Below are 13,271 nucleotides of genomic sequence, written 5' to 3' on the forward strand. Positions count from 1 at the left end.
ACCACAGCACGCACTCCATGAGATGACCTCACACTCACCACAGCACACACTCCATGAGATGACCTCACACTCATCACAGCACACACTCCGTGAGATGGCCCACACTCACCACAGCACACACTCCATGAGATGGCCCACACTCACCACAGCACACACTCCATGAGATGACCTCACACTCATCACAGCACACACTCCATGAGATGACCTCACACTCATCACAGCACACACTCCATGAGATGGCCCACACTCACCACAGCACACACTCCATGAGATGGCCCACACTCACCACAGCACGCACTCCATGAGATGACCTCACACTCACCACAGCACACACTCCATGAGATGACCTCACACTCATCACAGCACACACTCCATGAGATGGACCACACTCACCACAGCACGCACTCCATGAGATGACCTCACACTCATCACAGCACACACTCCATGAGATGACCTCACACTCATCACAGCACACACTCCATGAGATGACCTCACACTCATCACAGCACACACTCCATGAGATGACCTCACACTCATCACAGCACACACTCCATGAGATGACCTCACACTCATCACAGCACACACTCCATGAGATGACTTCACACTCATCACAGCACACACTCCATGAGATGACCTCACACTCATCACAGCACACACTCCATGAGATGGCCCACACTCACCACAGCACACACTCCATGAGATGACATCACACTCATCACAGCACACACTCCATGAGATGGCCCACACTCACCACAGCACACACTCCATGAGATGACCTCACACTCATCACAGCACACAGTCCATGAGATGACCTCACACTCACCACAGCACACACTGCATGAGATGGGCCTCACTCATCACAGCACACTGTTAGGCTGGTACCATCAGGCATGCTTTGTGCCTTAGGCCTCCATGTAACTGATGTGAAGCAAGTCTCAGAGGTTGCTTCTCCAATGAATCTGCCTTTCCCAACATGACCTCAGTATAAATATGAACACAGAAGCAAAAGTTATGAACTAAAGTATTTTATTGTGTTCTGAGACCCAAAGCCACGACACAAATAAAGAATGGAGAGAAGGAGGAGAATTTAAGTGTTGAGTGATTGTCAGGTTTGTGAGTGTGAAAACATGCCTTTCTTGGATGAATCTTCACACACACACAGCCCCTTATATGTGAGGAACTCCAAGATGAATTCTCACTTCTGAATTTAGAACTCTGCCTTAGGCCTTGAACTTGCAGACATAGGGTAAATTTGTATCGCAGTCATAATCTCTCCACTTCTTAAATCCTAGAAATGGATTCAAGACATGAAGTTAGTGGGGCACGTGGAACTTGCGGGTACAGTGAAGCTGTATTGCAAATTTTGGTCTAGGCTTTGAGGATCTTTCCCCATTTTCACTAGTGTCCTAGAGAAGTGAAAAGAAACACAGAAAAAAGATATATAATAGGAGATGAAAGAAGACAAAACAACTTTAAATTTCAAATCTTGGACAAATTAATAGCTAGAAATTAACAGAAAAATGGGTGTGGAAAACTTTGAGTCATAGGTAATTCCCCCACTTCTTACCTGAGGCTTGTGATAGACTCCCACAATAACCACGGTTTGAGGCAGCAGAAGGATTCCTCTCCCAGTTAAAGTAGTTCAGCACATCATCATTACTCCACTGCCATCCTTCACCATTGGGTTCTTGGCCCTACAGAGTAGAGAAAGCAACCATGGGAAAGGACAGTCCACTAGACTCTCCATGCATGATACCTAAGCTGGAAATTGGATTTTTTCCCACAGTCTCATAGTGTGCAATCTGCTCATCCCCATGTTACCAAGAGACAATTAATAGGATAGTCTTCCTGTATTCCTTACTTCAATTGTCAAATTGTAGAAAAAAAAAATTACTGTATGAATTTTGACCCAATGAAAGTTACCTTTGTTGCTATATATAATGCGTGGTATATTTGTGGTCCCCTTAGAACTTCAATGGCAATATCTACTCTATAAAGAGAAAATATATTCCTTATCCTCATTCAGGATTTTTTGAGAATATAATACACAATCACCTGGAAAGTCACCAAAAAACATTTCTAAGACTTCACGTGAATGAGAATTGTGCAAAGTATGACCACAGGCACCTGAACTCCACCTGTATCCCACTAACCTTCATAGCACTTAGCATGTCAGCTGGCCTTGTGACTGCTCTGCCCCTACTGTCACTGAGTGCCTGAGCCCCTCTGGTATGTTTTACTGGAGAGGCACAGGGAGAGTGCCTGCACAACAAAAGCCTATAGGGAGGTAAGAGGTAGAGAGGAGAAGGAATCGCACATGTGTTGGGTCATGGAGCCCCATCCAGATGTACGGGTAGCTGGTCACGCTGCTCTTCACCAGGGAGGACACAAAGGAACCTTCAGCTCCACTGAGCACAGACACGAGGTGGCCTGAGGGCCGCTTCTGACAGGCCAGCTGTGTGAAGAAAACAATGACAGGGACTGAGACCTTAACTGGAGAAGGGTAGACATATGTGAGCAGAAAAACTGTTGAAAGTTAAGTATTTAATCTTATTCCCACAAAGCCCACTTCCCCTGTGAATCACCTCTACTTCCTATTGTTGTCCTCAACCCCACCTCTGGCCACTCACCTCTGCACCAAACCAGGATTTCGCTGTCCTGAACAAGGCATAGCAATGGGAGGCATAGGCCTGAGAGCCCTTGGGGCAGCTTATGCGTGGGGAGTTCAGTTCCTCCTGATCATCTTTACCTGGGTAGAGGGAGAAAGTGAGAAAAATGTGTTGAAAGGAGAGGAAACGCTTGTGAGGTAGATCCATAGAAAAATGTTTGGTGGCATGCCTTTTGGGATTTAGTCCAGAATATTGGCAATGATATTTTCTCATATATTCTCGATCATCATATAGGCCTACTTCATGAGACTCTCTGTATGTTACTTTCCCTCCTTCCTATTACCTATAAATCCCACCCCTTTTATTCTGGGGCCGAAAGTTTCTGTACTGGGTTCTCTAAACCTGCTCTTTACAGTTTATTACTAGCCTTTTATTATTTCCCCTTTAAGCCTCAAACACATATTAGTTGTTTCTTACTAAATGGCAAAATTCATAATATTTATTGACCATTGTGATATTTCCCATGACCCTCAGGAAGGCAGGATGGGGGATTAAATGCAGGCTGCTTCTCTAAGTGAAATATTTCTCACTTTTCACACATGCAGCATTCTGAAGCCTTCCTTTGCTTCTTGGTTCCAAACACCCACAGGGAACACAGTTCTAGAGTTGGAAATACCTCACCTTGCACTGGTAACAGAAGCAACAGGCAGGAGAGCAGCACCCAAGACATCCTAGGAAGGAACATAGCAGGCAGCATCATGTCTGTGAAGAGGCAATCAAAGTTGCTGAAGTATTGTGGTAAAGACAGAGTTCCCATTGCCTATTCCCTTTCTCCTGGCTCTAATTCCTTAGAACACATTGCCTGGAGTCCCATCAATTCCCTTCTATCTTCCTGGCAAATTGTGGAATCTATATTCTCCACTTGGCCTGAGCGCTTCCACATGAGCCTTGTCTGAGCCACAGAATGTCTGTGTTTACAGAAGTTGGGGATGGCCATGTATCTGCTACTCCATAACATGAGCTAGGTTCTTCTCCAGGGCTCTGTCTTCTTGCAGCTCCTGCTTACCTGTCTGCAGTCACCTGGGATAACTCTTAGCATCAGAAAACAGCAATACTTATACTAAAAGGCTGAGGGTGTGGCACTGATAGTGATAGCAGGAATGTATGTGATAATAGGATCATGGGTGGCACTTGGCATTGCTTCGAGGAAATTACTGTTAGGTGATTAACTTCTTCATAAATCTTCTTTCCAGTCAGCATGGCATGGATTTCTTCAAAATGAGGTGAATTAATTTAATCTCTTCCTTTTCCTGTCATGTGTTGATATCAAGTTGTATAATATATTTTAATGGTCACATCCAGTAAAATTTCTTCATGGATTTCTTAAGAATCTACTTTTTTAAGATAAATTGCATTTACTTCTTAGTTAGCACACAAAATAATGCATTTCATTCTGACACTTCCACACATATATCATATTATTTTACTCATATTCACTCCAGAGGCCCTTCCCATCCCTTCTCTCAAACTCTCACTGGTTCCATTTCTCTTTCCCATAATATGTGTATTTTTAAATCTAGATTTCATATATGAAAGAAGATACACAATATTTTTGTCATTCTTTACCCCCATTATTCTCTCTTGTTCCTCTTTTCAAATTCCTTCCTTTCCTTTCATAATCCCATGATGAATGGATGGGATAGATAGATAGATGATATAAAGGATATTCTTAAGAAAGTAAACATGGTTTCTGAATCTATTTCATTTCACATGGTGAATTTCATTCTTTTAGAACCTACCTCCATATATAAGATATATATTTGTTTTTACCCTGTCTCATAAGATTAAGTGGATTTTGTGCTAGAAATGGTTTTGAACATAAGGATGAGAAGTAATACCATGAGATAAGGGTATAAAGTTAAGAGTGCATATGATGATTCAGATTTGTTGCTTGAATAAATTTTATTTTCATTTTAATCTTTTACTTGTGTTGATATGTGTGTGCAATATGGTATATGTGAAGGGATTATGTACATGTATGTACCCCTGTGGCACCTTGAAACACTCCACTGTAATAGGGGAAGTGCTTGCCTGCAGTGGCCAGAGCAGAATATGGAATGTCCTGCTCCATTGTTTTGCCACCCATTCTTATTGGACCCTGAGTCTCTTACTGGAGACTAGGACTACAGGCACACCTGGTTATGCCCATCTATTTATATGATATGTAGAGATTTGAACTGGGCAGTTTCAGGACCCCTCAGGACCCCATGCATGTTGCATAGGGATCACAATTAAATACTGATGCTTCTCTTTAACCTTGGTTTTTATCTTTAGTCAAAGTTATCTCACAAGTCAACTAATAAAGGATTTATAGATAAGCAGGTGAATAAGGTTGCCTTTCCTGACTCCCAAAAGATTAAATGTCTCTAATAGATAATGATTAAGTGATAAGAAACTAGCAGTGAGGAAACAAGAGATGATACACATGGAAGGAGCAATTGATACAGACTAAAGAAAAATAAGAAGTCAGTTCATACAATTATAAACTGTGTTACATTGCATGTAGAGCATATATCTCCTGCATCTCCTACAGAGAGATGTACTACTCCTAGGATAGTCATGAACTCTTGCATGAAAGTCATTTTCCTGTACATTAAGACCATTTCCATGACACTTTAATTGGAAAGAAAGTCAGGTTCATATGGATATGCTGAGAAAAGTTTTGTAATTAGATTTGTTTCCAAGTGGGTGCTTTGGTGCCTCAGAGCAATATACTCCTTTAAGGTTCATACAGTCCAGGTTCATCTGACCAGTTGAGGTAAAATGGCTGGGAAGTACTGTATAATCTCACTTTTGCACTATTTTGGTCCTGGTAGACTTGTGAAAAGATGTAGGACTTAGAGTGAGGCCATGCAATAAGGTAATAATTTCTGTACTCAAATCCTAAATGTCTATGGAAGCCTTCAAGTAGTCTACTTAGAAATAAGCCAGCCCAGCAGTTAAGTTTTCTTAAAGAAGAATGACAATTTATTGCAAAATGTATAAAAACCATTACTATCATGAGTATATGAATATTTTTAAAGTTTACGAATATCATACATATGATTGCTCATATGATTGGGAGATCACATTGCTACATTGTAAGAATCACTTAACAATATGTGGATAGTAGCAAAGACAAAGAAAGAATGGACTTTGATACAAGTTCTTGAAAAACCTAGCATCAAGAGGAAAGAAACAACTATAGATTAAAAACACCCAATAAGGAGATATAATATAACCCTGTATAAAAAAAGAAAATTTAATTTAATCTTAAGACACAGAAAAGACAATCTCCAAAGAGGAAGAGCCTCAACTAGAAAAGGTACAACAACGAAAAAGAATTCAAAGAAATATAAAGACAAACTCTAACAAGTAACTCAGTCTTATGTAGTGAAATAAGTGATATGGTAGAAAATTGAGAAATGAAAACACACTGCTATATAGTTATGTCAGGATTTAATTTTTCCCTCTTGGGATTTTAATATTATAGTTAGGTAGAGGGTTTCCTTATGTTTTATGTTTATGATGAAATATTTAGAACAAAATATTATAATAACTGCAACTTTAAACCATTTTGAGAAAAACTACCTATGTTAGAAAGAGAGAGGGATGGAAAGAAAAACAGATTGTAAAATGTTAACCACTAATACCCTAGTACAAGATACAGAGGTTATTACACTTATTTTCTAATTTTCTGTGTGTTCATAATTTTTCTGAGAATATTCTAATTCATTATACAAGGAATAATTCAGTAATAACATGCAGTTTTCCTACCAGTAGGAGAAAATAGAAGTTACATAATTACAAATGTTTTAAATTGAAATTACACTAATAATAAACCTTGCAAGTCTAATTTCATTATCTGCAATGACAAACTTTTATTTCATATACCTATTAGTTAGACACTGAGAAGTTTGCTCAAGTATTATATTTACCAAGCTGGGTTAGGATATTTACAATTCACTTCTCCATAAGAAAAAAATACATTATTAATATTCTTGGAATTACCAAGACTGAATTCTAATACATTGTCTTCACCCAAAGATAAGTTTACCCTTTTTAATTTTGGTCTGTTATCTCCTGAGGCTAATATTTATTTTATATGAGGCTACATATAGATGTTTAAAATAAGAGTGGGAAATGAGCCCATGGCCTTATTTCAAGGATGGTAGCATGTGGAAAGTTCTTGGAAGCTGGTGTAATAGGGTCCATAGTCCACATCAGCCTTGAAATGTCATTTACTGGATAAGGCAGTAAAGCCAGTCTATTCAAGATATAGTAATACTATGTAGGTTTTTGTTTTTTGTGCCCTTCCGTCTTAAGACAATCAAAAGTGAGAAAGATGCTTGCTAATATAGACCCAAATGCAAGGGTACCATAAAATTCTACTTCCTAAAAGGCAGACCAAATGGCTGAACCTTTACCAGGCCCTTACAGGAAACACCTGAACCACAAGACACAGGAGAGAGTAGGATCAAGTCTAACCTAAAATACATCTTCCCTTCCTCCCTCTCCCAATCCCCCCTCTCTCTCTCCTCCCTAACTCTTGTATATTAGTTATCTTTTTCCTCATTTTCTTAGTGGGCACTGACCTGTAACTCCCAGTACCAGCATGGGGATATCGTCCACAATGAGCTTTTGATCAGAGAAACCTACAAGGTTTCCTAAAAGAATGACAGATTTCTGTCAAAGTACTTGATGACCCACCAAAGATCAGTGGTAAGACCCTATTGCTGAAGACACCATATGCAGCTGACACATAAAATGGAATGGCATGGCTGGAAGCCAGGAAAAAGTCAGTCCCCAGACAGTCAGTGTGTCTAGTGCCAGAAGGTGCTACATGGGTGACTGGGGGAAATGACCAATATCTGTCTAAGCAACTCATGGTATAACCTACTTAACAACAAATAACCTGTTGTGATGCCTACACAAGTGCAATAGTGGCACACAGCCATGGTGGGGAACCATCTACTCTTGATTTGGCTAGCTGATCCCCTGGTGGTGCGGGATCCATAGCTGGAGCTGGGAAACAAGTGAGAACCATATCCAAACATAAGCCCACTCTCCAATATCAAGCTACCATCAATTATGGGGTACAAGAGGGCCTACAGCTATTAAACTCTGTATTAAAAAAGTAAGGGTTATCTTATTTGTCCTGGTGCTAACTTCCTCTCCATTTGAGACTCTGCTTCTCTTTTTCTGATAGATGTAGATCCTAAGGAGAGAGCCACCCCATCATACCTCAAAAAGGCCCTGACTGAAACTAAGGAAAATTGGCAAAACAAGCAAAGGTGCTGTTTTCCTGATGAACCAGATACCAGCACAAGGGGGAAGGAGACCAACACAGAGAAAAATCAACTCCTACCAAATCAGACAGCCAGAGCCTCAGAGGCCCCCAACACCTCATCACTGAAGCAGACCAAAAATGAACCCAACATTGCTCAGGGAAATTTTATTGAAGAGGGGGCGGAAAGTATGTCAGAGCCACATGCTGGGTCATGATATGCACAGACATTCATTGTACCAATAACTGTGGGCTAACTCCACAATGCAGGACCCATATACATCAACAAGGAGGGGCCACTGGATGAGCCTAATAATGGTACGAAACTTCCTGTATTTACTGAATAGAAAACTAATAAAAAAATAAAATAAATAAATTTTTAAAAAGTGAGAAAGATATAAAATGAGGTTACATATCCCTTGTAAGCTAAAGCAGATTAAGAAAAAGAAAACTTTAAAAACTCTTGAATAAATAAACATAGTTATCAAAGAACTGGAAAGCTGGCTTCAGTTACAAGAATTACAAGAATTTAGGCATTCTCAAGCAATCAAAGATCTGTGTACTTACTGGAGACAATAAAATTGTTATCATAAGATGGTTAATTTTTATTTAATTTCAAACTCTCACTATCCTTGAAACTGTTTCCTATTAACTCTACTGATACAGGTATTATTTAGTTTTTTAAGGTTTTTATTGCCGACTTCCATTCATATGCACAATGTTCCCTAATCATAATCTCCTCCCTCTCACCACTCTCCTCTCTGGCCCCCTCCATTGAGTCCTCTTTCTGACTACTCTCTTCTATTTTGAAGCTGTGTGTGTGTGTGTGTGTATGTGTGTGTGTGTGTGTGTGTGTGTGTGTTTGCTTTCGTGTTATGCAGGTTTTACATAGATGGCATCAGAATCTATGAGGTCATGATGGCAGCCACCACTTAATGTTGGGAAGATAGCATTCCAAAATGCCACTCACTTTCCTTTGGCTTTTACAGTCTTTCTGCCACCTCTTCCACAGTATTCCTTAAAGGGTATGATAGAGATGTCTTCCTTAGTATTTGAACATTCCACTGTCATTTCTCAGCATTTTCATGAGTTTTGAGTCTGTCAGTATTCACTACCATCTGAAAAGAAAAGGGATATTGAACAATTTCAATAATTTTTAATTTATTTATTTGTTGATTTGCATACATATGTATGTGTATGGGAATGTCAGCACATTTTGACACTGTAGACACAATCCAAATGTATGTGCTACTTTTGCATCTGGCTTTATATGTATACTGAGGAATTAAACCCAGGCCAGCAGCAAACAAGCACCTTTGACCACTGAGCCTTGTCCCAAGTCCATAATTTTAAAATAACTATTGGGCATTTATATTTATTCTTTTGGAAACTCATTTCATTGATTGATAGTATTTTTTTTTTTGTTTAGTCTTAGCAGATATATATATATATATACAAATAACTGTAATACTAACCATTCAAGAGGTTGAGGCATGAGGGTCATAAATTGAAGGTGAGCTTGGATTACAGTGAGAGTTAAAGTCCACCCTGAGCAACTTAGTAGGATCATTTCTCAAAAATGAAGAGGACACGGACCTTAGCTCAATAGCACATGTTTTGCATGTAGAGAACCTTAGGGTATGTGTGTGTGAGAGAGAGGGAAATAGGGCAAGATATTATCTAGGTGGTATCAAAAGACATTATTTTTATGTTTTGTGGTGGTTTGATTCTTGTGTCCCCCTCCCCAAACTTACATTTTCTGAATGCCAGGCTCCTAGCTGATGGAAACTTGGGAATTGGAGCTCTATGGAGGTGATGCAATGTTGGAAAGAGGATTATGGTTGTTATAGCCAGTTTCCCCTTGCCAGTATTTGGCATACTCACCTGCTGCTGATGACCAACTGATATTGGCCAGGAAGTGGTATCCACCCTCTGTTCATGCCACTATTTTCCCCTGCCATCGACTTTCCCCTCGAGTCTAAAAGCCAAAGTAGAACCTTAAAAAATGTTGGCCACAAGGTGATATCTACCCTCTGCACATGGTGCCACTTTTCCTGCCATCATGGAGCTTCACCTCAAGTCTGTAAGCCAAAATAAAACCTGTCCTCCCACAAGCCCCTCTTGGTCACTATTTTTTTTTGCCAGCAATGTAAAACTAACCTCAACATCTTTCATGTGTCACAAAAATAATTCATATTAAAAAAGCAACTTGCTCACAGGAGTATTTTTTCTTCATTAACAAATAGTTTTATTTATTTGTGAGAGAGATAGACAAAGACAAAGAGACAGATAAACAGAAAGAATGTGCATGGGTGCATCAGAGCATCCTGTAACTCCAAACAAACTCCAGATTCATGTATCACTTTGTGCATTTGGCTTTACGTGATTACTAGGCCATTAGACTTTGCAACCAAGTACCTTTAACTGCTAAGCCACCTCCTCAGAACTTTCATGTTTTTGTATTTTATGATAAGAAAGAAGAAATAAAGTATGGGGCTACAAAGTTAACACCAACAAGCTTGTTGAGTACAATTGATGATAATAAGGTAGAAACATCATCTTATTTTTCTTGAATGAAGGAGATCACTTTGCATAGCCTATCTGAATATAAAAATTAATAACAAACCAAGTACATAAAATATGTGATGAGACTATTGGTTAAGATGGCAAACTAGGAGCTTTGCTGAAGAAACCTGAGATGCGGGCAGGCAAGGTAACCCATAATACGTTCTTCAAGAAAGAAATGTCAAGGTGTGTAAGGAGTTTAATAATCTAGGTGAGAACCCTCAAAGGAGCACGAAGGAGCTGCTAGCAATCATGAATTCAACAAGGCTCCAGCAAGTGGCCACTGGGGAGTATTTCTTGCTTACCCAGCCAGAGCCAACAAGAGCATTGGCTACTGGGAAGGGAAGGAATTGTCCACACTCACCGTGGCTCAAAAAAAAAAAAAAAAAAAAAAAAAAAAAAAAAAAAAAGTCAAAGGAAAGGAAAATCAAAGAGAGGACAGCATAACATCTATTTTGAACGAGAAGAACTTGAAGAAGAAAAACATCACATCTCCAGAACAACTAGACATTTCACAACCTCCTCCCATCTGTAAGCCACCACCTATACTGCCACTGGAGTCTTCAAGACCCCAAAGTTTCTTAGTCATGCCTCTCATCATAGCATCTAGACCAGCTGATTCACAGGGCTGACCAACATAACCAATGGAGTCTAGTCTATAGTGCACCCAAGAAGGAACCGGCTTCATTTGAACTCAGTGAAAGTGAGATAGAAAGTTAGCATAAAAGGTAGCTTGGCTGGTTTACACTGGGTAACACATACCTGGGAACTGGGTATATAGGTTTTGGAATTACACCTTCCAAATCAGGAGATGTTGCTAATGAAAAGTTCACAGGGAGGGAAAGAATTAAAAATCAAGCTCACTAAGTTAAAAATACTGAATTGTGGGGTTGGAGAGATGGCTCAACAGTTAAGGCACTTGCTTGCAAAGGCGAAGGATCCAGCTTCGACTCCCCAAGATCCACATAAGCCAGATGCACAAGGAGGCACATACATCTGGAATTCATTTTCAGTGACTGGAGGCCCTGAATTGCTCATTCATTCCCTCCCTCTCTCTCTCCCTGCCTATTTCTATCTCTCTCTCTCAAGTAAATAAATAAAATAAAATATAAATGCTGACTTGTTAGAGCTGATTAGGTATAATTTACTTTGCTGTTTTAAAATAATTTTTGTGTTAGAGTTGACTTTGGTCACTCTTGATATTTATTGATTTTAATGCCTTGTTTTTGAGGCAGGGTATCATTCTAGCCTAGGCTGACCTGGAAATCACTGCATGCTAGGCTGGCCTTAAGCTTACAAAATTCTCCAACGTCAGCCTCCCAAGTGACAGGATGAAGGGACTGAGACACCACATTAGTGTAGGGCCTTTTTTCTCATTAAATTTCTATAAATGCACATATAACTCATGCTGGTCTGCTTGCATTTTTTAAAGATTTGTTTATTTATTTATTGGAGACAGACAGATAGGGAGTAAAAGAGAAAGAGAGAGAGAGAAAACGGGCACTCCAGGGCCTCCTACCACTGCAAACAAACTCCAGATACACGTGCCACCATGTACATTTGACTTACGTGGGACCTGAAGAATCAAACTTGAGTCCTTAGGCTTTGCAGGCATGTGCCTGAACTGCTAAGCCATCTCTCCAGCCCTTGCTTGTATTTTTACTGCCATTAGATTTTTATGCTTGTTGTGTTTATTTTTCCATCCAGTCTTCTACTGGGATCTCTTTGCTACTCTTCCCAAACACAACTCATATTCTGTCCCTGCCTTTCCAATCTTTTTTTTTTTTCACATTCTTTCTTTCTCATCCCCTCCTCTAATCTCTATAACTAAAATTTTACATACCATCATCAACCTACAAAATCTATGGAAACTGATAGTCTCCTAACTTCTCTACATAATTGTGCCATCTATATCTTTTTAAATGTTAACACTATCCTAACAAACTCTGCACAGCTCCCACTACTAAGTAATCAAGTAATAATTCACACCCATTTTGTTCATTTACCCAAGAGCAAATATTAAAGTCAAAAGGTACATTGTTGTTAGCTTCCTATTAGTATGTTGGCATAGCAGGCATATCCTGGGCATAGATCACTCCTGCTGTTACTCTGGGAGTGATAAAGATGCCTTTAGTAAGAATGAGTTGACTGAAAAACCAGATAGAGAATTCAAGAGAAGTATTATAACTATGCTGAAAAAAAACAAAAAAAAAAAATTACAAGAGTCATTTAGAACACCAAGCAGACAAAAAGATAAAAGAAGCTTCTCCTTGTCACACTATAATTAAACTACTAAACATACAGGTGAAAGAAAATATATTCAAGGACCTGAGGGTGATCTGGCTTTGACATCTGTCATCCCATTGATCACCAGGATTATTTTGGCTGATCTGGCTGACTAGTTGGTGTCACCTCCTCTCTCATTTCTCCATGTGTATCCCTCCTGAAGCTACATGCTCAAAGAAGATTACCTAAGACTAGTCTTCAATCAAGTGTATACAACTAGCTGTGCTCCCTGCTAGAACCTCCAATCAAGCTCTCACAAAAATATATTCAAAGCAGTAGTAGAGAAATACTGAGTCACATAGAAAGGCAAGCCCATCAGCATAACAACCAATTTCTCTGAAAAAAAAAAATTAAAAGCTAGAAGAGCTTAAAATGATGTATTCCAAGTCATGAAAGACATCTGCCAAATCCAACTATTATATCCAGTTAAGATATCTGTGATAATTGAATGAGAAAGATCAATTTTCCATGATGAAAACAGGCCA

The 13,271-nt window shown here is 39.4% G+C and overlaps 1 protein-coding gene across 1 annotated transcript; it reads right to left on the bottom strand.

Annotated features, from left to right (window-relative positions):
- Window positions 1-1,220: 1,220 nt before the first annotated feature.
- LOC101599484 (regenerating islet-derived protein 3-gamma-like) lies at window positions 1,221-3,369 on the bottom strand. Its single transcript, XM_004660542.2, has 5 exons — window positions 3,291-3,369; window positions 2,631-2,749; window positions 2,318-2,455; window positions 1,568-1,694; window positions 1,221-1,288 (listed from the first exon to the last, which is right to left on the bottom strand). Exons 1-5 carry the CDS (start codon window positions 3,367-3,369, stop codon window positions 1,221-1,223), a joined length of 531 nt encoding a protein of 176 aa, XP_004660599.1.
- Window positions 3,370-13,271: the final 9,902 nt, after the last annotated feature.

This window comes from Jaculus jaculus, chromosome 6 (genome assembly GCF_020740685.1).
Source record: "Jaculus jaculus isolate mJacJac1 chromosome 6, mJacJac1.mat.Y.cur, whole genome shotgun sequence".
NCBI lineage: Eukaryota > Metazoa > Chordata > Mammalia > Rodentia > Dipodidae > Jaculus > Jaculus jaculus.

Bases quoted from the DNA above. Each gene is read 5' to 3' on its own strand.
- LOC101599484 (XM_004660542.2), bottom strand. From the start codon at position 3,369: ATGATGCTGCCTGCTATGTTCCTTCCTAGGATGTCTTGGGTGCTGCTC. The intron at 2,456-2,630 runs GTGAGTGGCCAG...TTCTTCACACAG, and splicing joins AATCCTGGTTTGGTGCAGAG to CTGGCCTGTCAGAAGCGGCC. The intron at 1,695-2,317 runs GTGCGATTCCTT...TCTACTCTGTAG, and splicing joins GGCTCCATGACCCAACACAT to GGCCAAGAACCCAATGGTGA.